Source organism: Elephantulus edwardii, unplaced genomic scaffold (genome assembly GCF_000299155.1).
Source record: "Elephantulus edwardii isolate Elephantulus edwardi_28Jun2011 unplaced genomic scaffold, EleEdw1.0 scaffold00267, whole genome shotgun sequence".
NCBI classification, from domain to species: Eukaryota; Metazoa; Chordata; class Mammalia; order Macroscelidea; family Macroscelididae; genus Elephantulus; species Elephantulus edwardii.
This window is the reverse complement of record NW_006400017.1, coordinates 20,619-47,741: the sequence shown is the minus strand read 5'-3', so window position 1 is coordinate 47,741 and position 27,123 is coordinate 20,619. Positions and strand designations below refer to the sequence as shown.

General features: G+C 40.7%; 2 protein-coding genes across 3 annotated transcripts in view; one reads left to right on the top strand and one right to left on the bottom strand.

Annotated features, from left to right (window-relative positions):
* TRPV3 (transient receptor potential cation channel, subfamily V, member 3) overlaps positions 1-8,011 on the top strand; it is a 41,747-nt gene extending 33,736 nt beyond the window's left edge. The window contains exons 13-17 of one of the 2 annotated variants that reach the window (XM_006899745.1): positions 210-276; positions 1,849-2,123; positions 5,645-5,757; positions 7,546-7,625; positions 7,862-8,011. In XM_006899745.1, the coding sequence (XP_006899807.1) occupies positions 210-276; positions 1,849-2,123; positions 5,645-5,757; positions 7,546-7,625; positions 7,862-7,956 (630 nt within the window). In that variant the 3' untranslated portion in view covers positions 7,957-8,011. Of the gene's footprint in view, positions 1-209; positions 277-1,848; positions 2,124-5,644; positions 5,758-7,545; positions 7,626-7,858 lie in introns of both variants that reach the window. The other variant, XM_006899744.1, reaches the window with a different exon arrangement.
* A 5,413-nt stretch (positions 8,012-13,424) lies between these two features.
* ASPA (aspartoacylase) overlaps positions 13,425-27,123 on the bottom strand; it is a 33,357-nt gene continuing 19,658 nt past the window's right edge. Inside the window, exons 6-7 of the mRNA XM_006899743.1 lie at positions 22,713-22,822; positions 13,425-13,622 (exon numbers count right to left, since the gene is read on the bottom strand). Of these exons, the coding sequence (XP_006899805.1) occupies positions 13,425-13,622; positions 22,713-22,822 (308 nt within the window). The remainder of the gene's footprint in view (positions 13,623-22,712; positions 22,823-27,123) is intronic.

Below are 27,123 nucleotides of genomic sequence, written 5' to 3'. Positions count from 1 at the left end.
GAGGGGAGAACTCACAGCTGGAGCAACCAAGCAGAGAAGGCTTCTTGGAGGAGATGGAGTCAGAGCTGAGTTTTGGAGAGGCAGGAGGACTTGGGGGGGAGGGTCGAGGGGAGAAGGGAGTGTGGGTAGGGGGACTGGAGGAACTTGGGGAGCAGCAAGCTCAGCATACAGTGAGTATATGCTTACACCTGAATCGTGTTTCTTTGTAGGTCATTTTGCATGATGTTCTGAAGTTCTTGTTTGTATATATCGTGTTCCTACTTGGATTTGGAGTAGGTAATTGCATTTTAAAGAACTGTAACCCTCATGTTTGTACAGCACTTTATACGGAGGTCACAATAAAAAAGGACATAGAAGCTTTAGTAACAATTGTTCTTTGCTGTGTGTCAGGTAACATTTCATGGGTATTACCCAATTTACTTCTTCTCGCCTTGATCAAGCAGGAATTGTTACCCGAGTGCAAATGTCTGTGCATGGAGTCCCTGGGTGGGATCCCTTGTGGACAGATAAGAGATCTGAGACTCTGAGAACTTGGGGTTCAAACCAGGCCTGTCGCTCATCTCTGTGCTGTTGCCCCTTAGCTCTACTATTTTCATAGCTGTAGGTTTTATTGCCCCATTTTACAGATGGAGAAACTAAAGCTCACAGAAATTTGTTTGATGGTCTTTGAAACCTAGAGCAATTTCCTTTGGTTCTGCCCTCAGTAGCATGCTATTCTTACAGTTTGCTCCACATCTGTTTGTAGGCACCTCTGGTCTGCTGGATGCCAATAGTTAATAATAATGATAATAATTAATAATACCCTTTTTTCATGTTTAAAATTTTTCATTCTGTCAACTTTTACAGGTATAGATTTATAACAAATGGCAGCTAAGTCTTAAATAGTGACTTAAATTTGATAACAAATGTTTTTCCTTAAAAAGATTCTACTTGTTGTTACTTTTTATCTTAATGTTTAGGATTTCTCTTCCCCCCTCCCCAGTCTTGATTGGAAACACAGCTATTTTATTAGTTTTTTAATACCCTCTTAAAAACCCTTTGTTTACTACAGAGGAAGCAGCAAAACCTAAGCTTTCTAACTTATGTATAAAGAAATATGGTTTTAGTTTCCCATGGAAGCTTTTTTTTTTTTTTAAAGTGACTATTGGCATTTGTAATTAGACAGTTGCCTTTGTCTAGCTTTTCTGGGTCAAAATTTGATTATTCATTACCTTGTTCAGCTGCTCTTTTGTTCATCTAGCCAATAATTTGCCCATCCATCCATCCATTCACCATTTATCCATCTGTCCATCCATCTGTTTAGTTATTTATCCATTCATCCTGCATTGAGAAAATACTATAGTGTGTTGAAAAGAAGAAAAGAAAGAGTCCTCTGCTCGTCCAAAAGGAAGATACTACAGAATATTTTTAAGATACTCAAGATCTCAGTCTCGGAGGAAACTGGATGAATGGGCCCAGGCTACAGGAACTCAAAGCTTTTTTTCTCTCTCTCTCTCTCTGTCCCTCCCTTTCTCTCTCTCTCTTACACACACACAGAGAAAGAGAGAAAATAATTAGCAATGGTTGATTGTGGGGAAAAAGTGGAGAAAGAATAATAAGGACTTTAGACAGAAGGTCTTAAAAAAAAATAAACAAGAAGTCAGAGAGATCAGAGAAGGAGCCATCCTGATGTGGCTTCGAGAGAAGCTAAGACTTGAAATTTAAGTGGCCAGAGAAAAGAAAGCAGCAGAAATTTGGTTCAGGTGTGCGTCTTTGTCTTTGTGAGTGTGTGTACATGTGGGTATGTGCATTTGAGCTTGTTGGATGATTGTCAGGCAGAGAACCTGAAGGGTTTTGTTTTGTCCCCAGCCCTGGCCTCATTGATTGAGAAGTGTCCCAAGGATAGCAATGAGTGCAGCTCCTATGGCAGCTTCGGTGACGCGGTGCTGGAACTCTTCAAGCTCACCATTGGCCTGGGCGACCTGAACATCCAGCAGAACTCCAAGTACCCCATTCTCTTTCTCTTCCTGCTCATCACCTACGTCATCCTCACCTTTGTCCTCCTCCTCAACATGCTCATTGCCTTGATGGGAGAGACCGTGGAGAACATCTCCAAGGAGAGTGAGCGTATCTGGCGTTTGCAGGTGGGTTGGGGCATCCATGGGGAACAATGTAAACTCAGTTGAGCACAATGGTCACTGAAATAATCAGGACCAGTGAATGAGAGCCTGGGAATTACATAACCTCCCCTGGTAATCGATCAACTCTGAAGAAGCCTCAGTCTAGATTCTTTGAGTACATACTCTAGATTTCCCACAGTATACTTCAAGATAAAAAGACGCATAACATTTGGTAATACCATCTCAGATAAGAATCTCACAACGAAAGTCTACAGAATACTCCTGGGCCTCCACAAGGAAAAGACTGATAATGCAATAACAAAATGGGCAAAAGACATAGAAAGAATTTTTACAGAGGAAGATATTTGAATGACAGACAGACACAAGAAGACATGCTCAAAATCACTGGCAATAAGAGAGATGCAAATCAAAACCACAACGAGGTATCATCTCGCTCCAGTAACAGTGGCAAAGTTTAACAGCGGCAAGTAATAAATGTTGCAGAGAATGTGGTGAGAAAGGACCTCTTATACATTGTTGGTGGGATTGTAAAATGGTACAACCATTCTGGAGGCAGTTTGTCACTTCCTCAAAATGCTGAACTTCCATATGACACAGCTATTCCACTTCTTGGAATATACTCTGAGAAAATGAGAACTGAGGCATGAAGGCTATCTACCCACAGGACAGGTACAGAGATATAGATCAAGTCTGGGGAGGACTGGAAACCACACCTTCTGAGGAGGCAGGTTTGAAGGAGATGAGAGCTGCTCCCAAAATCTGGAGAAGCAGCTATGAAAGAAGGAACAGCCCCCCTTGTGATGGCCAAGAGAACAGAACTGATGCAGTGGAGGAACCATGGGGAGAATAGCTGGCATTTGACACAAGACATTTCTAACCATTCTGACAAAACTGAGACTATATCTATTGCTTTCTAGTTGGTTCTCATTCAAAGTGACACTCTCTGGAGTTTCTGAGCCTGTAACTCTCTAAGGGAGGAGATTGCCCATATTTCTCTCTGAAAGTAGCTGGTGAATTTGAACTGCTGACCTTTTTCATTAACAGCCAGATACATTGTGCACTCTGGCACCAGACCTCTTTTTCTAGCAATTATCAAATAACTCCATTGCTATTGAGTTGATTCTGGATCCAAGGTAACCCTCCACTGGGTGTCTGAGGCCATGAATCTTTAAAGAAAGAGACTTCCCATCTTATTTCCGCAGGTGGATTTTAACTTCTGACCTTCTGCTACCAGTGCAACATAAAATGCACTGTGTCACTGTTGTTATTGTTATGTGCCGTCGAGTCATTTGCGACTCATAGCGACCCTATGCACAACAGCCCTAAACCCTGCTCTATCCTGCGCCAACCGCACTGCCTCTGACACACCCATCCCGATTACCCCAGTCACCGAGTCAATCCATCTCATAGAGGGTCTTCCCCTCCTGCGCCGTCCCTCCACCCTCCCAAGCATGATGTCCCTCTCCAAGGACCCGTCCCTCCTGGCAACATGTCCAAAGTATGTCAGACGAAGCCCCAGAATCCTTGCCTCCAAGGAGTAGCTTGGTTTAATCCTCTCTAAGATGAAGTTTGTTTTCCTGGCAGTCCATGGTACATTCAGTACTCTTCTCCAGCACCACAGCTCAAAAGCATCCACTCTCCTTCTGTCCTCCCTAGTCATTGTCCAACTTGGAGAGACACTGTTGCTCCTGAGTACTTTAGAGAGGTCCCTAACAGCAGACTTTCCCATCGCGATACGCTTTTTGATTTCCTGACTACTGGTGCCAAGAGTGTTGACTGTGGACCCGAGCAAACTGAAGCTGTGAACAATCTCAATCTCTTCGCCATCCATCCTGATGCTGCCAATTGGTCCAGTGGTGAGAATCTTTGTCTTCTTGACATTGAGCCTCAGTCCATACTGAAGGCTGCAGTCCTTGACCCTTCGCAGCAAGTGCATGAGGTCCTCCTCAGTTTCAGCAAGCAGGGTTGTGTCATCTGCATAACGCAGATTGTTAATAGATCTTCCACCAATCCTGATGCCACAATTCTCCTCATAGAGCCCAGCCTCTCGGATAATCTGCTCTGCATACATGTTGAAAAGGTATGGAGACAGGATGCGTCCCTGGCGCACACCCTTCCCAATTTTGAACCATGCAGTGTTACCCTGCTCTGTTCTGACTACTGCCTCTTGGTCCAAGTATAGGTTTTGCATTAGCACAATTAAATGTTCTGGGATTCCCATTCTTCTCAGAGTCAACCACAGTTTGTTATGATCCACACAGTCAAATGCTTTTGCATAATCAGTGAAACACAGATAGACATTCTTCTGGTATTCTCTGCTTTCAGCCAAGATCCATCTAACATCAGCAACAATATCCCTAGTACCACGACCCCTTCTAAACACAGCCTGGACTTCCGGCAGTTCTCTACTGATGTGCTGTTCTAATCATTTTTGGATAATCTTCAGTAGAATCTTGCTTGCATGTGAAATCAATGACACTGTTCTGTAGTTTCCACACTCAGTTGGGTCACCTTTTTTTGGAATGGGAACAAATACAGATCTCTTCCAGTCTTAATTGGATGCTGTGTCTCTTTCTGACAGTATTCAGGAAAGAGTAGAAAAATTATTGCTGGGAAAACTGCTGAGGGGATTCTAAGCCTGGGATAAGGGTACAGGACCCTTCTTTTACTGTGGGATTCCAGAACTCTGCAGTTTTTAGTTAGGAAAGATTGAATTTCCAGAAACACTGTTTATGTTGTGTGTGTGGGTTTTTTTGGTTGTTGTTTTTGGTTTTCTGTGTTTTTTTTTTTTCTATTGAGGCATTTTATTTGCAGTGTGTATTACATCCCTAGAAAAAGAATCCTAGGATTTTTCTTCTGGTGTGTTTTCATCTTGCTTCCTTATGGTCCATGATGCCAATGATGCCAGCTAAGATTGTCAGTACAATGAAACGGAACCGACGGGACAGGAGCAGATTATTCTGCCACTTTTATATAACTTTGAGCTGCATATCAAATCCGAGGCTGATAATGCCACACTTGTTTAAGCTGCCTGTGAGGTTGATAGCAATGTCCCCTGCTCTGTGATCATCAGTGATTGCAAATTTCCCAATGGAGCCATGCTTCATCATCACTGTCAGGAACCGAACTCTGACTTTGGAGCATGACCTCCTAAGAAGCTGGTGCTTGCCTCTCTTCTCGGCATTGTTTATGCTCTTGAGAGCATCAGCCAGGACAGTCATGCTCACCGTTTTGGCAGCATGGAAAGATGGCAGAAAGAGTATGTTGTAATTTTACAAAGGATTTGAACATCTTTTCCAGACGACTCTTTTTCTTTTTGAACTCTACTGTTCTCAAATCCTCAGGACCCTCAGCATCTCTAAATGAAGCATCTAGTGGGCGTGGAGGAGGAATCTTGGTTGTGTGTGTACCTGCGTCTGCCCCTGAATATGCGTATGTGTCTGCACATGAGTTTGCAGGTGTATATACATGTGCACAGGTGTATGTGTGCTAAGCCACATGCTGAGGCTTGTTTACCTCCCCAGAGAGCCAGAACGATCTTGGAGTTTGAGAAAATGTTACCAGAGTGGCTGAGAAGCCGATTCCGCATGGGAGAATTGTGTAAAGTCGCGGAGGAAGATTTCCGGCTATGTTTGAGGTAATAAAGGATCCTTCGGGGGTGGTCTTTGGGGTGGGTAAAGCGAGATGAGTCGATGAGCTAGGTGGGCTGGTAGACAGCAGTGCCACCACTGGCTGGCCTGCCTCTTCAGAAGACAGAGTTTATTTTGTGGGGTCCCTGCTTCAGCAGTGTGAGGGAAGGACTCTGACACCAGCAGTGCTCACTTGTTTAGAGACGATTTGTCAGCCTGGCAAGCTCATTCATGTGGCTGCGCCTTGCATGCAGACCTCAGACCTTTGAATAACCACGTTTAGGTTTTTGTGGGTTTGTTTCAGTTTTTTTTTTTTTTCAGGCAGGATTCACTTCCCTCTCCCGGCCCCTTTAAAAATTGGTTTTCATCCAATAACTCATTTATGTTGCTTCACACATATACATTGTGCTCCATATAATCTCTCACTTACATAAAAAAACCCTTTCACATCCCATGGCCCCCTTTTCTGAGTCCACCTCTTCCTACCCCTAGCCAATGGCATCCTTCTTCACTCTGCCGTCTTTGAGTGAAACTTGGTCATAACCTTCTTCTCTGACTGAGAGCTCTACCTCCAGAAGTCATCATTTCTGACTGTAATTGTCACTCTAGTAAATGTGTCCAATTTTGACAGCCTCACTCTGGTTGTGAACTCAGAGAAACCAGGGTCCAGTTGTAATCCCACTCCCTGAACCACACCCACGCTTATTGTGACTTGCGCTCTGTTAGCTGCTGTTGAGGTGACGCTGACTCATGGCAACCTCTGTGTTGCGAGTGGAACTGCTCCATCGAGAGGCCAACTTCTTGGGAGCAGCCCCCAGGCCTTTCTTTAGGGACACCACTGGTTGTGTCCACACCGTCAACTGTTAGGCCAGCATGCAGATACAGAGCGCTTGTACCAACCGGACGTGTGAATTCTAACTTCCTTTTAGTGTAACTGTGGCCTAGCTAAATTTCTAGGGGCACGTTATCAGGAGGGACCAATCCCTGAAAAGGACATCACGCTTGGAAAAGTGGAGAGTTCACCTCAAGGAGATGGACTGATGTAGTGACTGCAGCAGCGGGTTTAAACTCACAATCGTCTATGAGCTCAGCTGCCATCTCCTCAGATGGGCCAGCTAGCCTGCCTTCTTTCCTTCTTTGGGGGCTGCCTCTGGCTTTGTTATTGTTATTGGTGCCATCAAGTCAGCTTTAACTCATGACAAACCCATGTACGACAGAACAAAACACTGTCAAATCCTCACAGTCTCTGCTGTGCTTAAGTCCAGTGCAGCAGTCATGGGGTCAGTCCATCCCATTGAGAGTCTTCCTTTCCTTCCCTGACCCTCTGTTTTCCCCAGCAGGATGTCCTTTCCCAAGGACTGGCACCTCCTTATAATATGTCCAAAATATACGAGATGAAATCTCAGCATCTTTGCTTGTAAGGAGCACTCTGCCTGCACTTCTTCTAAGACAGATTCCTTAGTTCTTTTGGCAGTTGCTGGTATATTCAATATTCTTTGCCAGAACTACAATTCAGAGCATTTCTTTTTTTTAAATGGGTTTTTTAAATTATTTTATATAGTTTTGAGTAATTTACAGTTTTCCCAAGCTATTCTTGGGGAAAATGATCCCTTGGGAGGTGGGGAAAAGGGACTTGGGCAAGTTTAAACCTCTTGAGCTTTGTCGTGCAGGAATGCTCTGGATCCCTGAGTTAAACAAAAGGGGAACTGGGTCATCGTTCTAGGAATAGGACACTTCACTGTGCTGCTGTTTGTTTGCATTTAATCAAGTGATGGGAATGGTTATTTTACTCACAGGATCAATGAGGTGAAGTGGACGGAATGGAAGACTCACGTCTCCTTCCTTACTGAGGACCCAGGACCCGTGAGACGGACAGGTACTATTGCTGTGAGGCAGTGTGGGGACCATACCTCCCTGACCTACTGATTTCTCCATCTGTAAAATGGGAGGGTTGAGTTAAATTGGCTTTCAGGTCCTTTCCAAAGCTGACACTTTATAACCCTCATTGGGAATAACTTCTAAAAACCAGGTGTTGCACTTACGCCTTGGAAGCACCCTGTGTAGAATGCTGTATTTCTAGAATTGGTTTGTGTTTTTTTTTTCCAATAGCAGATATCAGCAAGATCCAGAATTCATCCAGGAGCAACAGCAAAACTACCCTCAATGCATTTGATGAAATAGACGACTTTCCAGAAACATCAGTGTAGAAGCAGAACCCAGAGCTGGTGTGATGGTGGGCTACCTGCTACTTCTGGCTGGGTCCTGAATGATGTCGAGGGGCTTCCTGGTGTGAAGGGAGTCTGGCTCGTGCTGAGTGGGTGACTGAAACAAGCTGGGAGGCAGGAGTCAGTTTGTCTGCCTGGAAAACACTCTGGATCTGCAAAGGGTGTGCAGATCCTGGGCATAGGAGTCCCCTGAAGTCTTGGATAAGATCCCTGACTTCAACAAATGCACATTTACTTGGAGAAGAGTGGCAGGCAAGGGGTGGGGGCTGAGGATCTGAGAGGGGATCCTCACTTACACAGCCCCTTTTCCACTCTTGACTCCACCTCATGCTCCCCTCCTATCACTGGGACATTTGGATTTGCGGGTGATTCTTGTTTCCATCTCAGAATACTGGGGGAACTGAGCCAAAACATCTGTTGAGGAAGGGAATAAGCTCTGGAAAGAAATGCCCTTCTGGTGTCTTCAGGAAATAGGAAGCCAGCCTCCAAAGGACAATGCCCTTGGTACCCCAAGGCTCAAGCTGTCTCAGAGTGAGATACGTTAGGTGCATAATTAGAATAGTTATTTTCAATAGAAGACATTTCAGTTTTGAATGAACAGTTACTTCAGATGAAGTATGTGCTTTTTCAAAGTTGAGAAGTAGACTTTGGGCTTTTCAGCAGGATGAAAGTATTATTTGCTTGGCCTTGAGGCTGGCTGCCACAAAGACAAAAAGTTTTTTCTTTGGATACACAGAAGTCCACATGGGACATGCCAAGTAGGTCCCATCTGGGCCCTTGTGATCTGGGTGAAAGGCCTTGGCTCCTTTCCTTGTCCCAGGCCTACAGTATGCATGTCTCCAAGCTGCTGTACTGGCCCCATCTGAAACAGAAGTAGCAGCTGATCTACTTATGTGCTCTTGAATCTCAGAGGTTACTACTCTACCTGGGCACCTCTCATTGAGGGACTTCAACATGATATCTAATATAATATGCAGTATTTTTTTGCTAACTGTAAATTTTGAAGTTGCAGGGGCAGGGTTATGAGAGAAGAATGTTTGCCAGAACTTGGAGCTTGCTTTTTAGATCTTCATATACTTATTTTTCTACCAGAAGTTAAGTTGAGACAGTTTGAGGGCAGAGATGCAGAGTTAAGTAACTTTCTGTATAACTTGCATTTAACCAACCAGAAAATGCACTCTGCCTTACTTATCTGGTAAAAAGATTCATGTGAGAATTGTTGAGGTGGAATTACAGAGATATTTATCATTAATCTTAAATGGCACAAAAATAAGTTTGGCCTTTAGATACTTGGCATCTGGCTAGTTTGTCTGACTTGAGGCAAACTGTGGGATGCAAGCCAGGCCGTTCATTCTGGGCCAGTTTCCCTGCCCTGGGTCCTCTGTGTGCTAGCTTAGCTAGTTGGGTAGAAACTTGGCCTTCACTCACTTGCTGGGTCAATATGTCAGAGGCTCTACTTCTCCTTGGTTGGGAAGAACTAAGATGAGCAAAGGTACAGCCCTGCTTACCTCAGGAACCAACTAATGCTGTAAGCTGTAATGGGCAGACCAGGCTTAGAGGTGAGCAAGGTAGAAGCTGCTAGGGATGTGCCATCAGGAGAGAGAATATTTGGTGGAAGCCTGTCAGGGAGGTAGGGAGAGCAGACGTGTTCCAGGTAGGCAGAAGTGGAGCCAAATGCGGGGAATTTCAAGCAGTAAGATTTTGGTTCAATTGAGCCCAGTAGCTGCTCCAGATACTAGAAATGTTTAAGTAGAAGCTGGTCAAGCACTTATTCAGGATCTTATTGAAGATCCCTGCACTATGTTTGTTTTGTTTAAAAACACAGTTGCTCAGTAAATTCAAGTGAGCATTGTGATTGGCATATGCCATGGGGCTAGGGCTTTTCACACAGCTGGCTCGTGTTGGCCTTCCGAAGCATCCTTATAATCTTTATGGCTAGTTTGAAACAGTGTTGTGCATGAAATCACACACTTGCGCCATACCACACTGAACTCTGTTATGGAGAGCATATCAGTACATCTTGAAAGTTCATGGTTTATGTTTCATTAATTTAAGAAGAGATTGTTTTGTAGAATCACTCATGCTCAGATACTGTTTCTGGCTGGAAAAATGTCTTTTAGCTAAACTCTGCCTCAGGGATAATTCTTGACATTATTAAATGTATCTTTTTGGAATAAAAATGATGCTTACCTTCCTCCCTTAGAGATGGGAGGAGCTGTGTGAGGTTGTACTGTGAAGTCACTAAGCTCTCAGAAGGTGTCTGCCCAAGAGAGCTCAGTATTACTGACATTCCTGTCCTTCCTCCAGGCCTGGGTGGACAGCGGCTCTTTGTTCTGGGCATGCCCAGGTATGTAGACATCACTCAGGCCTGAAAAGTGTACTTGACTCATGCATGATGTACATATGTTTACTGTGATCTTGGTCCCAGACCCAGATTTGTCACCTCATTCTCCAGAATCATCACCTCATTGAATGTACCTGATCCTTGTAAATTCCAATTTGCATACTTGTTCTTAGTAGTGTGTGTGTGTGTGTGTGTGTGTGTGTCAGATTCTATGTTCAAGAAACAAATCTCAAGAAGAGTAAGAACATTTTAGTGCCTTTGAAGCCATATTGGTTTTTTAAAATTTCTAATAAATATTTATTTTGCCTTGTTATGACCATGCTTTATCTTTGTCCTGAGTGTGCAGATGCAAGGACCAACAAAAATTCTAGAGTGTTACTTAGAAGGATTGGACAGAAGGAAGGCCATTTTTGGACCTGAAGCCTGATTCTTGGTCCCCACACATGCAGGGACACAACCATCACAGTCATGTTGTGTGTCAGCTTCCTGTGGTGTATTCTCATCCAGTGCCCCATTTGAACCACTCAGCTGCTCTGAAGCAGCCAGAGAGATGAGTGAAGGGCCCAGACACTCATAGCTCTGAAATGCTGGCGGTTCCCAAGGCTCCCACATGGTGCCCTGTCATCTCTGTTGGCTCTCAGCTTTGTGTGTAAGTCCTACGCTCCATCTGGAGATCAGAAGGTGTCAATCATTGCTGCTTTTTTCACAGACCTTCATGAAGAAGCAATGACAGAAGAGCCTGGTTATGTGTGTGTATCTCTATCTCTCTATGTCTGTCTGTCTACCTATCTATCATCTATGTATCTATATATCTATCTTTAAAGTTCTTTTATAAGGATGGCAGTTTTTAATTTGAGTACCTGACACTCTTCTATATCTCGGTGGATTGTAGATCTCAAAAATAAGTTATTAAATTGCCTTGAATTGACCTGAGATTCCCATAATAATTAGCTTCACTGGGATGCCTCGTGAACAGCATAGAAATAGAAGTTGGACATAGTCTACATCCTAGCTTAAACAGACTTGCCTCCTATAATCTTGAAATGTGCCACCTGTGGGAACATTCTAGATGGACTGATAGAGACATAGTGACACCCCCCCACCCCCGTATTGTAGAACATATTTCTGGGAACATCGAAATACATGTGGAGTAATAGGGGGAAAAATGTAGTACCTGGTGGCATAGTGGCCAAGAAGCTGCGCTGCAATCCCGAAGGCATTCAGTTCAAGGCCACCAATAGCTCTGCAGGAGAAAGATGGGCAATTTCCTCCCATCTGAGTAACTGCCTCTGAAAATCCACCAGAGGGTCAGTTCTGACTCTACAGTACACAACAACAGGATTTATTTCTAGGTTTCTAGGACTGAGATGATTCAATAAGGAACCTTTCAGTTCCTCACATTTTTCAGTCACTGTCCTTTGGTGGCCCCTCCCCAGCACAGGGCTGTTGGCCATCTCCGTGGGAACCTCAGGCTCAAGGGCTTCGGCTGTGGTCCTTTTGCACTTGCTCCTCCTGTAGGAGGCCTGGCTATGACACAGTCCACTACACCTGTCCCTGTGGTGGTGGTAGGGTTTTTTAACTCTTTTTTAAATTATTATTTATTTCAATGAAAATTTACAGCGACTTTGAATTTCCAGTCATTCATTGTGCACTTTTCTCCCCTCCCAACCCTCGCCCTGTGTTCTGTAGTCTCCAGTGACTAGGAACACCAGCAGCAACCCTCTAACCTAAGTCCTTAAAGCTGGTTTGCATTCCCTGGGTCAACTTGCATGTACTCAATCTCTCAAGCTCTTTCTATGTGTTAAGCATTGCTCTAAGTGCTCTGAGTACTACAAAGAACAAGACAAATGTCCTTGCTCTCGGAGAGCTTTAACAGGTTAATCAAAGATGCAGACATTAACCGCACCCCATCCCAGTTTCACATTCACAACCATTTAATAATATATTGAACGTACAGTAGACTTGATTTGATGGGATTTGCTTTGGAAGGTAATGCTTAATTTTGATAAATACATCTTGAAACCATAAAGATGATCTTGGGTTCAAATGATGGGAAGAAAATGTGCTTTACTACCGGTTGTGGCCTGAGAGAGAAGGGAGAGAAGAGCCCCAGAGTAAAAGGAGAGGAAGGCAGCTGTTAGAGGACCTTTGAGACAGAGACTCTTGGGAGGTAAAGAACAGAGGGAAACTTCTTGAGAGAAAGAATTTGTAAACTAGAGATATGGCTTTGAGTCACCTACTAGTGTCCATGGTCCTTCGCTATTTCTTCTTTCATCACCTACACTGGTGATTTTTGGATCCATATCTCTTGCTCTTCACATGTTGGTTGGGCAAAAGAGTAACTACATTTTCCCACCAAAATGTAATGTGACAACTGTGAAGAGCATGGCATATGACAAAGGAATGTCAGCTTCTCTTAAGACACATTGGTGGAGCATACTACACATCTGGAAGAAGCTTCCAGTTACCAAGGTCAGTGCAACACAGCTGTGCATGCAAGTGCAGAGGTGCGTGGTGAGGGTGTTGACCTTCTGAAGAGAAAGAGCCATTCATAGTTTGTTGATTAATTAGTAATGTCACCTTTACAATCATATCCCATTTCACTTCATATTTACTTTGCAGAAGAACATTTAAAAAATTTCCTAGGGATATTATACCTATTGATAAAGTATATAAAGTGGATATTTAATATATTATCATAAATTTAAATACAAAAATGAATATTAGAAACTATTATTTTGTATTAAAATTTATACATTATTTGAAAATATATTTGTATTCAATAATTTTTATATATAATCTTTTCAAATTTAATCTGAATCTAAAAGCTGTTTATCAAGAATGTTAAGCTTTTAAGGGAAAATGTGTAAAAATTATATAGGAAATACACTTAAATGATAAGCTACAACATATAATGTGTTACCCTTTAAAAATGCATATATTCATTCATTCTGAAATGTTGCCTAATGCTTATTTACTGTGTGGAAGGCACTCAGCTTGGTACTATGGATAGAAAGTTGAATAAGGCACAGTCTTGCTTTCAAGGAGCTTACAGATTAGTCAAGATTTTCAAATTGCTGCGTACCAAAGGATCTAAAAGTAATTTCTAACGTGAAGAGGAGTGAATACTTTTTGCTGTAAGTGTTAGTTTAGTTGTCTTTGCAAAGGCTTCTTTCTTTTCATAATATGCTGCTTCATTTACAAACACTGGGTACACGGTACAGTCTCCATTCAATGAAATAGTCTTTCCATCAAGAGTTAAAAACACAGGAGCCCCTGGATGCAATGGCTTCCAGTCTTGATCCTTTCACAAAAAAAGAATAAATAAATTACTTTGGGGTTTCCTCTCACAATTTTAAAAAATTTATGTAAGGCTCTAGACAACTAAGAAATGATAACATTCTGGTCTCTTAAGACACTTGAGAGATGTGTTGGGAGGCATATGAGTGATATGACTGAAATTGTGTAATTTCGACAGCATTCTAAAAAGAGCTCCTTTTATAATTGTTATAACTGGCACACATAATTAGAGTATGCTTCAGTGCCTGGTTTGTCTTGTATGTTGCCAAAGAAATTTTAATATAAAAGGCAAAGCTAAATACATGTCCCATTAGATTTCGCCTCTTACTATTAGGAGCTAAATTCTGTTCCATAAAATATAGCAAATATTGATTAAGATCTGTCTGTGTGCAGATATTCTTTTATGGGTTGGAGTGAGCTGGAAAAAAGGCTAAGACAGAGTGGATCCTTTCCATATGTGTTCCCCAGCTGGGTTCTCTGCAAAGCTCACACCAGAGATTTGAGCCTTCAAACATCAATGTTGTCAGACTACAGGAAACCCTAGGACAGTTATCAGACTTTGAGGTACTTGCAAATAATCTGGGGAAGTGTGTGTGTGTGTGAGAATGCAAGTTCTTATTCTATAGTTTGGAATAGGGACTTAGAGTCTTAATTTCTAATGTATCTCTGTAGCTTCAATCAACATCATCTGCAGATTCCCACTGTGTGGTGTGTGCAGTCAAGTCACAATCGACCCATAGCCGACCTTCTAACACATTTTCAGAGACAGGAAATTGTACATTTCCTGGAGCAGCTGAAAACCAACATTTAAAAAAAAATAAAATTTTAAAATATTAGAGTAAAAAGTGTTCTCTTAACCTATAAGGACAACTCAAAGAGTTCTCTTTGCCAAAGGTGAAATTCTTTGCTTGAGACAATTCTGACCTTGTTATCAAAAATAACCTTTTCAAGGCTAGGAAGGGAAACTTTTAAACACCATATCAAAGGAAAATTAAATGAGAAAATAGCAAATTCTATGATCCACAAAACAGGAAAAATCTGTGATCCATGGCAAACCTAGCAATAATTTAAAGTTTAAAACAGTTAAGTTTTTCCTCTTATTTCTGAAATAGTCATCTTTGACATATATCAGAAGGTCTTAGTATTTTGTTATTAAAAAAGGGGAATGATTCCCAGTGATAGATGGTAGGGTGGGGAGGCTACTATCAGCAAGAATTTTCAACTTTATAAGGAGGTCTTCCTCAAAATTTTACTTGTAGGTTTAGAAGATAAAAGACTCCAGCCTGATTCATAAGAACTCTGGTGGCCTAGTGGTAAAGAGTTGCACTGCCAACTCAAAGGCTGGCAGTTTCAACCTTGATTTACAGCCTCTGAAAATCCACTAGAGGGTCAACTGTGTATGAATTGATCCCTCTTCAGTGACACATTTCAAGTTTGCTCCATTCTCAGGACCTTTGCGTTGGTTCTCAACAAGTCCTTGTGGAGGAGCTTATAGTTTACCTTAGGAGTCTGGTCTCTCCAGCTAGGAGCCTTGTTCCTTAAATTCACAAACATCTATGAAACTTTAAGCTGCAGGGAGATGTGTTGAGAGGCATATGGGTGATTTGATGAAATGGAAATTTCTTGAGAAATGTTGTCATTGTTATGTGCCTTTGAGTCTACTACAAATAGCAACCCTATGAACAATAGGTTGGAGGCAAGGATTCTGAGGCTTCGTCTGACATACTTTGGAGATGTTGTAAGAAGGGACAGGTCCTTGGAGAAGGACATCATGCTTGGGAGGGTGGAGGGACAGCACAAGAGGGGAAAGCCCTCTATGAGGTGGATTGATTCAGTGACTGGGTTAATCGGGATGGAAGTGTCAGAGACAGTGCAATTGGCACAGGACAGAGCAGAGTTTAGGGCTGTTGTACATAGGGTCGCTATGAGTCGCAGGCGACTCGACGGCCCTTAACAACAACATGAACAATAGATCAGAAACCTGATCCTGCATCATCCTAACCATCTCTGAAATACTTGAGCCCATTGTTACAGCCATGGTCTCCATCCCTCTTGTTGAGAGTCCTCCTCTCTTTTACCTAACCTCTACCTTTCCCAGAATAATGTCTGTCTCCAAGGACTGCTCCCTCCTGACGATATGCCTGAGGTTTGTGAGATGGATTTTCATCCTTGCCTCTAAGGAGCACCCTGGTTGCACTTCTTCTGAGACAGATTGTTTGTTCTTTTGACAGTACATGGAATATTTGGTACTTTCCTCCAACAACACAATTCAAAGGCATAAATTTTTTTGGTCATCCTTATTCATTGTCCAATATTCAGATGCGTAGGAAGCAGATACTATGGCTTGCATTAGATACACTCTAGTCTTTAAATTGACATCTTTGCTCTTCAGAAGTTTGGAGAGGGCCTCAACAGCAGGTTTTCCCAATGTAATTGGTCTTTTTATGTCTTGATTGCTGCTACTATTGGTGTTGATTGTGAATTCAAGTAAAACGAAATCATTGACAACTTCAGTCTTTTCTCCATCTATCATGATGTCACCTATTAGTCTAATGGTGAGGATTTTTGTCTTCTTGATGTTGATATGTAATTCTTATTTAAGGCTGTAGGTTTTTTTATCTTCTGCACTAAATGCTTCAATCCTTCAGTTTCTGCAAGCAAAGTGTGACATCTATGTAATGCGATTAGTTGATGAGTCTTTCTTCACTCTTAATGTTACATTCTTCTTTATGCAGTGTTGTTGTTGTTCTGTGCCATCAAGTCACTTGTAACTCACAGCGACCCTATTTATAACAGCCCTATACTTTGCTGTGTCCTGTGGCAATCACACTGTATCTGACACTCCCATCCCAATTACCCCAGTCACTGAATCAATCCACTTCATAGAGGGCCTTCCTCTCCTGTGCTGTCCCTCCACCCTCCCAAGCATGATGTCCTTCTCCAAGGACATGTCCCTCCTTACAACATATCCAAAGTATATCAGATGAAGCCTCAGAATCCTTGACTCCAAGGAGTTGCCTGGTTTAACCCTCTCCACGAAGAACCTGTTTGTTTTCTTAGCAGTTCATGGTACATTCAATACTCTTCTCTAGCACCACGGCTCAAAGGCATCAATTCTCCTTCTATCCTCCTTAGTTATTGTCCAACTCTCTGATACATAATAAGTGATTGCAAAGACCATGGCCTGTATCAGATGCACCTTAGTCTCCAGCGAGACACCATTGCTCTTCAGTGCTTTGGAGAGGTCCCTAACAGCAGATTCTTAATTATTTGCTCAGCATACAGATTTAACAAGTATGTAGAAAGTGTAGAACCTTGATGTAGAACACTTATTTTAAAACATGAAGTGTTTGTTTATCCTGGTTGGACAACAGATTTTTGGTCTATAGTTTCATAAGAGCACAACTAAGTGTTTTGGAATTCCTATTCTTCTCAAAGTTATCCATAATTTATTATGATACACACAGTCAAATGTCTTGGCATAGTCAATATAACAGAAGAAAACATCTCTCTAGTATTCTCTGCTTTTAGCCAATATCCTTCTGACATCAGTAATGATATTTCTTGTTCCACAGTCTTTGCTGAATCCAGGTTGAATTTCTGGTAGTTCTCTGTGGATGTACTATTCCAGGCATTTAAAAATAATCTCTAGCAATATTTTACTTACATGTAATATCATAATGTTCAATAATTTCTATACTCTGTTGGATCAACTTTTTTTTTATAATTTTATTTATTTATTTTATGTGTGTACCATCAAATTGGATCTGACTGGTACAGGAGGCGATTGTTCCTCCTTCTTCAGCAAAGCATCTGGTGGATTTGAACCGCGCACCTCAGGGATTGCTGTGCAGTTTCCTGCCACTAGGCCACCAGAGCTCGCCTGGATCAACTTTTTTGGGAATGTGAACAAATATGGAGTTCTTCCAATCAGTTGATCAGGTGTTGTCTTCCGTATTTCTTGGCATAGACTAGTGAGCATGTTTAAGGCTGCATCTGTTTGTTGAAACACCTCAGTTACATCAATGGACTACACAGAAATCAGATTGCCTATATCTGTGGAAAGAGTTGATGGAGAAGTTCAACATCAAGAGTCAAAACAAGGCTATGGCCTGACTGTGAATAATCATTAATTACTCACATCTAAGTTCAAACTGAAGTTGAAGGAAATTATATCAAGCTATGAGAGTGAAAATATGACCTTGAGTTTACTGCACCTGAATTTTTTTAAAAATCTCAAGAATAGATATGGTGTACTGAACCTTAATAACGGATGACCAGATAAATTGTTGCATGACATCAGGTATATCATTAATGATGAAAACAAAAAGTCATTACAAAGACAGGAAAGAAAGAGAAGCCAAAATGGGTGGTTGTCAGGGTAGACTGAAATTTGCACTAGAACATAAGCCAAAACAAAGGGAAGATATGCTTAAGTAAGAGGAATGAACAGAAGATTTCAAAGGGCAGCTCAAAAATACAAAGTAAAATATAATAAAATGTGCAAAGAACTGGTGCTAGAAAACCAAAAAGGAAGGACACTGGAAATTTCTTAAACGGAAAGAACTGAAGAACAAATTCAAGCTTTAAGTTTTAGTACTGAAGGATTCTATGGGCATAATACTTAATGATGTAAGAAGCATTAAAAGAAGATGGAAGGAATATACAGAGTTGTTCTTTCAAAAAGAATTGCTAGAGACTGGAGAGAATTATGCTGAGCAAACTAACTCAATCTCATAAGGACAAATACTACATAAGACTATTACTGTAAAATTAGAAGGATAACTAGTAAAACATGTATGGGGACCCAAGGAAAGAAGAGGTGGGTATGGAGGGGTGAGTGTGGAGAGGGGTGAAATCACAAGTTTGCATAATTTAGTGGGTGAATGGAAGAGGTGAAGGAAATAGGAAAGATCCAGAGGAGACCTGAAAAGACAAGGTAATGATGGGCATAGTCCAATGGTGATTAATTTTATGAAACATAATGCTTGGGAATGATTGTATGAAACACAATGTGAATGAAGAATAGTGTTAAACACAATGTATATGAACTTTGTAAGCAAACCAATATAAAATAAAATTATTTTTTAAAAAGGTTTGCTTAACATGCAACCATTTCAGTAAGTACCACATGATTAAGAACCAATGGTGATTAAGGAAGAAGTTCATGTTACCCGGAAGGCATTGCCAAAAAAAAATAATCCTTCATTAATTCATGGAATACCAATTGAGGTGTTTTCAACAAACAGATGTAGCCCAGAATATTTTTGCTAGCTTTAAGAAATAAAAAAACGAAAAAAAAAAATTCCCAAATGTTGTAACCTGCTAAATGGTATTGTCAGATTGGCCTGCTTCTTACACTATTATTCCCCCCTTCTCTATCTCCTTCAATATTATTACCGTCTAGGATATTACCGAAGATCACTTCTTCAGGACTTCACCTGGATTCCACTAAGTCACAATGTAGTCTTGTCCTACCAGTCTGCCTTGTTGAGCAAGACATTATTAACTTCCTAGGCCTATTTTGACTTGTCAGTATGCAGATTTTAATCTCCTTGAGGATTGTGCCATGGTCAAATTTGTCTTCTTACATTGAACTTGGCATATATTTTGTACAAGGAAATGACTTGCTTATAAGGCAATAGTCTAATAGGCAGAGCTGAAGAAGCTCTCATGACTTTTTTCTAAGTCTCTGGATAGCTATTCTTGAAATGTAATCCAATTATAAACACTTCTCCAGAAAGTGATTCTCAACTTTAATGTCTTCCTCTTTGGCTACATCAGCTTTTACTCTTGTGTATGGGAACTGCAACAAGTATGTTGTTGTTGCTGTATGCTGTCAAGTCAAATTGATGCATGGTTGACTCTCTAGAGGATTGTCAGTCTGTAAATTGCATAGGAGGAGTTTGGTCATTTTTCTCCAGGAAGCAGCTGGTGGATTTGAACCATGTGTTTTTGAATAGGCAGCACTGTTCACCCTAAGGTCATTGGATGGTGAGGATATGATGAATGACAGTGTCTACAAGAGGAGCAGTCTGTGACCTAAATCTTCATGAAGATTGGTAAATTTAAGGAGTAATGGTCTCAGGTGGAAAGAATAGACACTAAAGGTGTACTGTGGAGTCTGTTGGAATGGTAAAGGATGGATGGAAGTATTATAATTCCCATTTAGTAACAATATGCTTGGTAATGGCTTATAATAGTACTAACACTCCTCTCCAGACTGCTGCTGGTGCAAATCAGGACAACTGGCAGAGTGTCTATAAGATATAATAAAAAGAAATGAGATTGTGACATTGAGAAATATGAAGTATATTTTAGCTTCTTAGAATCTTTCCTCCTCCTTTCTTTTGATTTTCTCAGACCTGAATTTTCTGTACCCTCCCCAAAGACAAGGCTTTTTTTCTTCTTTCACCATGTCAATAAGAAATGAGGTAATCAAACTAAAAAAGTGATAGTAATTGAGGAATAGATAAGGGGAATCAGTGAATGATGGCAGGAAAAAAAGTCTTGATTTATTTATTTTTATTTTATCTTATTCTGGGAGATAAATGGGGAGTTAATAATAATCTGATCAAACTTCAGAGAACACTCATTTTGAGTCCACCATTGTGGGAAAGATATACCTTCTCAACTTGAAGTTTTCTTAGAATAAATAGATATTATGTAATTATCCTGGAGTGTGGAAATCATTGAACAATATCACATGTAAGCAAAATCTTCCTGAAGATTATCCAAAAAAATGGCTGGAACAGTATATCAACAGAAAACTGCCAGAAATACAAGTAGGCTGTGGTTCTAGCAATATCATTGCTGATGTCAGATGGATCTTTGCTGACAGCAGAAAGTATCAGAAGGATGTCTATTTGTGTCTTATCAATGATGTAAAGGCATTTTTGTCTGTGTGAATCACAACAAATTGTGGCCCATGTTGAGAAGAATGGGAATCCCAGAACACTTAATTGTAGTCATGCAAAACCAACCTGTACTTAGACCAGGAAGCTGTTGTCTGAACAGAGTAAGGAAACACTGCATAACTCAAAATCAAGAAAGGAATGTGTAAGGGATGCATCTTTTCTCCAATCCTTTTCAATCTATATGTGGAACAGATAAGCTGGAAAACTCGACTTTATGAAGAAGTGTGTGGCATTAGGATTAGAGGAAGACTTATCAACAATCTGCATTTTGTACATGATACCACCTTGCTTGTTGAAATTCGGGAGGACTTGAAGCATTTGCTGCAGAAGGTCAAGGACTGTTGTCATTGCTAAGTGACACTGAGGAATATGACTCATAGTGACCCTATGAACAACAGATCTAAACCTTGACCTACCTTGTGCCATTCTCACGCTTCCTGACATATGAGAGTCCATGGTGGCAATCACCGTGTCAATCCACCTGGTCGAAGGTTCTCCTCTCCTTCACCAACCCTCTGCCTTTCCAGGGATTGTGGCCCTCTCCAAGGAGTAGCCCCTCTTAGTATCATGCCCGATGTTTGTGAGGAGAAGCCTCATCATCCTTGCCTCAAAAAAATATTCTGGCTGCACTCTCTCCAAGAAATATTAGCTAATTCTTTGGGCAAGGACTGCAGCCTTCAGTACTGATTGAAGCTCAACATCAAGAAAACACATATCCTCATCACTGAGCCAATTGGCAGTATCATGATAGATGGAGAAAAAAATCGAGGATGTTAACAATTTCATCTTGCTCATATCCACAGTCAACATTCTTGCCACCACTAGTCAAAAGATGAGTTGGGAAAGTGTGCTGTCAGGGACTTCTCCAGAGTGCTAAAGAGCAATGATATCAGTCTAGAGACTAAGGTATACCTAAACCAGGACTTCGTCTTCTTAATTGCTTGCTATGCATCTGAGAGCTGGACAGTGACTAAAGATGACGGAAGAAAAATCGAAGCCTTTGACTCGTGGTACTGGAAAAGAGTATTGAACACACCATGCACCAAGAGAATAAATGTGTCTGTCCTAGAGAGGGTAAAACCAACCTGCTCACTGAAGGCAAGGATTTTGACACTCTGTATTATATACTTCTAGTATGTTGCCAGAAGGGATCAGTCCTCACAGAAAGACATAATGCTTGGAAAGGTAGAAGGTCAGCACAGGATAGGAAGACCCTGGATGAGATGGATTGATACAGTGACTGTGGTGATGGGGGTCTGGTGTGTCAGAGATGATGAGGTTGTCTCAGAAAAGGGTAAGTAAGCTTCAGAGTCATTGTTCATAGGGTAACTAAGAGTCAAAGTCAACCTGATGACATAACAAACAACAAGGATTTCTCCTTCTGTGAGAGGTCTTGTTTGCTTATTTGCTCTCCCCCATGTCTTTGTTATCTTCCTCTCTATACTATAGCTTGTTGTTGTTGTTGTTATGTGCCATTGTGTTGTTTGCGACTCATAGTGACCCTATGTACAAGAGCTCTAAACGCTGTTCTATCCTGTGCCAACCTAGCCATCTCAAATGCACTCATTCCCACCACACCAGTCACAGAATCGATCCATCTCATTGAAGATCTTCCTCTCCTTCGCTGCCCCTCCACTCTCCCAAACATGATGTCCCTCTCCAAGGACCAGTCCCTCCTTGCAACATGCCCAAAGTATGTCAGACGAAGCTTCAGAATCCTTGACTCCAAGGAGCATTCCAGCTTCACCTTCTTCAGGACAAACCTGTTTGTTCTCCTAGCAGTCCATGGTATAGTCAACGCTTAGCCTTTAGCATATGTAAGTTATAAGTTCCGTAAAAATACAAATCACTCTCATTGCTGTGTCTCCAAGAGGATATTCTCAATAAATATTTATCGAGTGAAGGTCTGAATACGTGACAGTCTGAAAACACCACAATATTAAATGAGCTACTGTAAGTATGTAGGGAGCTCTGGTGGCTCAGTGGTAATGAATTGTATTGCCAACCCAAAGGCATGTGGTTTGAATCCACCAACTGCTCTGCATGAGATAGAACCCTCTGGAGGGTCAGCTATAGGTTGGTTACAACTTGATGGTATACAAGAGCAATGAGGACAGTCCAATGCTTTATAAACGGTAAAGATTTATACAGTATCTTAAAGAAATTGCAAATATTACCTGTAAATTAGGATGGATAAAAGCAGTAATTTCTCCACTTTCATTCCTGGGATAATCAACTTTCTCTATTATTTTATACACCTCAATTGCACAGGAAGGAAATTCTTTTCCTATGGGGGGGGGAATAGCAGTTTAAAAAAGTTCTGAAAAAGAAAGTTTGTACTTTAAAAAGCATAAACTGCCCCTTTCCTCCGTGCCCCTCCCCCCCCAACATGCAACATTTAATTAGGGATGTTTAAAAATAATACTGAGCCAAAAGGTGCCAAATAAATTCTATGGGTAACTGTCAACAGATATGTGTATAGACAGAAATACAAAACCAGAATTTAAAATGGCAGGGTGGGATAAAGAGCGCAGGACTGGGTATAGGGACTATTGAATTCTACGCTCCTATCTGTATGATCTTGAACAGGATGCCTAACTTCTTGATGCTCACTTTATCTGTCAAGGAAGGTTTTAGATTACCTTATCTAGGAAGGCCCCCTCAGTTTTGATATTCTTTGATATTCTTTGTGCAATTTCAGGAGGATTTCCAGTAAGTTAAGTGACACCAGCATAGTGCTATTTCTCTTTAAACTCTCCTCACTCACATTGCCATGAAGTTGGAACTGACTCACAGCTGACTTTCCAGTGGATTTTGGGAGAGTGCTTAACTTTCTTAAGTACCTCAAACACCTGGACTCTTCCTGAGCAGTGAGATCTTGGGATGTAGGTAGTCTGCCAGCAGAGGAGCCTGACTTTGAAAGATGTAACAACACTAAATGTGACATTAAGAAATTTGGAAAAAGAGCAGTTTCCTTTTATATCAGGTAGTTACTGAGAAAATAAGTTGAACTTTGACCACCATGAGGCCTAGTGTTTTATGGTCCCAACCCTTGACCCTTAAAGCAGAAAGCTGTTAGCTTGAATGACGATATTCCTCAATACCTTCAGCTAGTTTTTGCTGAAGGACTTTTTACATCTTGCTTTAGGACTTCATCACTGAATCATTGCTGTCAAATCCTAAGCACCTCATGGTTGACCCTCCATTGAATTTCTGGGGCTGTAAATCCCATGAGAAGAGACTGTCCATATCTCTGCCTTGGAGCTGGAGGTAGATTTAGGATTTTAGTGGCTTAATTTTGCCACTCTTTAATTTAGCTCAAGATCCTATGGGTTGCGTAGATAGTTCTGCTGGTCTGGGCCTCTCTCTTTCATTGCTGCAAAGTAAGAACTGACTCATAGTTGACCATCCATTGGGTTTCTGAGACTGAAAATTGGCAGGGGAGGAATTTTTCTATTTTTCTTGATTAATCTTAATACTTGATTAATATCCATATAATCCTGGCCAATTGATCTTCTTACACTGCTTGAAAAAACCTCACAAAGTGTGGTTCATTCCATTGTTGATCACTTTTGTAAACTGGCATCTTGTGCCTCTAGGGAATTTTATCCCATGAATACTTTTTTAACTTCTGGGACACAGGAAATACGACTAATAGATTTTCTAGAAAACATTTCTGGTGTTTTATAAAAAGTCTGAAATAAAATTGCCCTTAAGCCATCCTTTTGCCAATTCAAATACCCTCAACCCTATCAAGCATTATTCATATACGGTCAGTAAATGGGGAGGTATATGAAGGTACTTCGTGAACGGTGAAGGTCTATGTATATCTTAGAGATGACTTTTATTCTTTTCAAGTCAATCGCTGTTCACAACTCTCTTAAGCTTCAGCTCTACTTGATAAACACCCCTTCTGAAATTAAAGTTTAAAATTTATTTACAGTTCTGCAGAATTTACCCAAGGTCGAGAAGACCATCTCCTTTGAGATTTTTTTTAAAAAAATGCAAGAGTTGAACATTATCTTGGCATATTTAACTTTAAACATTTAGACAATTGTTAACAAACAATTCTCAGAATATTTTGGATCCACCATTTTAACCACAATATTTTCCTCCTAGTGTTCTGCCAACTGTCACTTGGATAATCAATTAATATCTATTTTTATTCAGGTTACTGGCAAGAATTTTGAGTAACACAGAGTCAAGCATAGATTCCTCCTGCAAATCTCTGGAGATGTATCTCCAGCAGGCTATCTTATGTTTGTTAATGCTCTTTGAGTAATGATGCTGAGTTAAAACCCCAACAAATTAGGCGGTCAACCAAGCCTTCAAAGTAATACTCAACTTCAGCTCAAATGGATTTCTGTCAAGTTGGAACTAACTCATAACTGACCCTCCAGGGTTTTGGGGGGACTGCATGAAGGAGAGTACCCATCCTCCTTTTCTGTAGGGACTGATAGATTCCTCCCCTCCTTTATATCGGTTTGCTTACAAGAAGCTGGTGGATTTGAAACACCAGAAAATCATTGCACAATGTCCTATGGAATCAGAGCTCCCTTCTAAATGAATAGTGGTTTGAAATGTTTGAATTGAAGAATACTTTTCTTAAATGAATATTACATGGAAGAACACTAAAGCAGATAATAAAACCTGCCCTGGTTGAAGCAGAAGTGGTGGTGGTGGTGGTGGTGTGTCCTAGATCTGTTATTTCCTACTCTGTATTAGGAAGCTGTGTGATATGACATGAAAACTACATTTCTCTGCTCAGTCTTGTGACTTCATAAGAGCACACAGTTTCTTAGCACATTTTTGTTCAGCTAAATACTAGTCAAAATGCTTAATCAGAATATAATGTGATCTTTCCAACATGAGTCCCACTAGAAAGTTTAGAACTGATTCTGAGATGGAGGTGGTAGAAAGTTAATTTTTAGTTGCTATGACTTTGGAATGAAAGAATCACCAAACACAGACAAAATTCCCATGATTGCAGTATACAGTATGAGGCTGAGTTTCTCACAGACATTGACATAACTCTGCCACTGGAATGACTCAATAACAATTTTTAAGTCAGTGTGTTGGACCAATAATTTCCATAGTGTCACCTTGATTATTTAGAATTTTTTTGTTCTTCTTCAGTTGTGTTTTTTATTTTTACTATTAAACCAAATTTCTCTACCTCTTGAGTTATGCAACTGAACTTTAGAAGATAAAGTGCTTCATATAAAGTTGAAGGGATTTTTTTTTGGGGCTAAGTAGTTATTTTTTAAACATGGGGAGTAAGTGTAATCCAACAAATTATTTTCTCTCAGCTTGTTCACATATGCAATTGAGGAACAATCCTGTACTAAATTGAATGTACTCCCAAATCCAGCAAGAGTCTGGCGGGGAAATGCATAAATTATTCTTCTTCACATTCCTCAGAGATTTTAATTCCCACAGCTCAATTATAATTAGAAAGAATCTTCATCATGAGTTTTTTAAAAATAATAATGTATTATGTTTTTTCAAGAGAGGAAGCCTCTGGATGAGATGAATTGCTACAGTAACTAGGGCAATGAGGGTAGATGTGTCGGAGTTAATGAGACTGGCTCAGGACAGGGAAGGCTTCAGAGCTATTATACATAGAGTCACTGTGAGTCTCAGGCAACTTGATGGCACATAATGACAACAACAACAACAACATTATTTTGCAGGTGAAAGCTTACATAGAAAAATAGGTTCCCATTGGATAAAATTTCGATAATGTACCATCATTCTCATTTTTCCATTCTGCATGTTCTGTTCTGCTTTTCTTTATTTAGCTTCCCTTCCCCTTCTTGGCTTCTCATCTCTGCTTTTGGCTAAGTATGGACAGTTTAGTCTCATATAGTTGATTGTTCAAGTGAATACATTATTCATGGATAATACTGTTTATAAGCCAATCTATCATTTGACTGAAAGATAACCTTCAGACTCTGTTTTAATTCTTTGTTTAAATGGTATAGAAGGATATAATCTTGGGTATTTCTACTTAAAAACCTCCAACTATCAATCTCGTAGGTCTTTTATTTTTTAGGAGTTTGAATTTTATTTGCACACGTCCACTGTGCAAAGACACTTGACTGTGTGGGTTATAATAAATCATGGGAAGCATTAAGAATGGGAACTACAGAATATTTAGTTATGTACATGTAGAACTTGTACATAGACCAAGAAACAGTCTTCTGAACAGCAGAGGGAAATACTGGATGGCTTAGAACCAGGAAAAATGTTTGTTAAGGTTGTACCCTTTCACTATGCCTGTTCAACCTGTAGGGAACTCTGGTGACTGAGTGTGTAAGGAGTTGTGCTGTCAACGCAGAGGCAAGTGGTTTGAATCCAACAGCTGCTCGTGAAAAAAAAGTGGGACATCTCTTCCCATGCAATTGACAGGCTCTGAAAACCCATTGAGGATCAGCTATGAATCGGTTCTGACTTGATGTCAGAGGTTTTTTATTCAATCTGTATGCTGAGTAAATAATCTGAGAAGGTAGACTATATGAAGAAGAATATGGCATCATGATTGGAGGAAGAGTCACCAACAGCCTTCAGTACACAGAGAACATGACT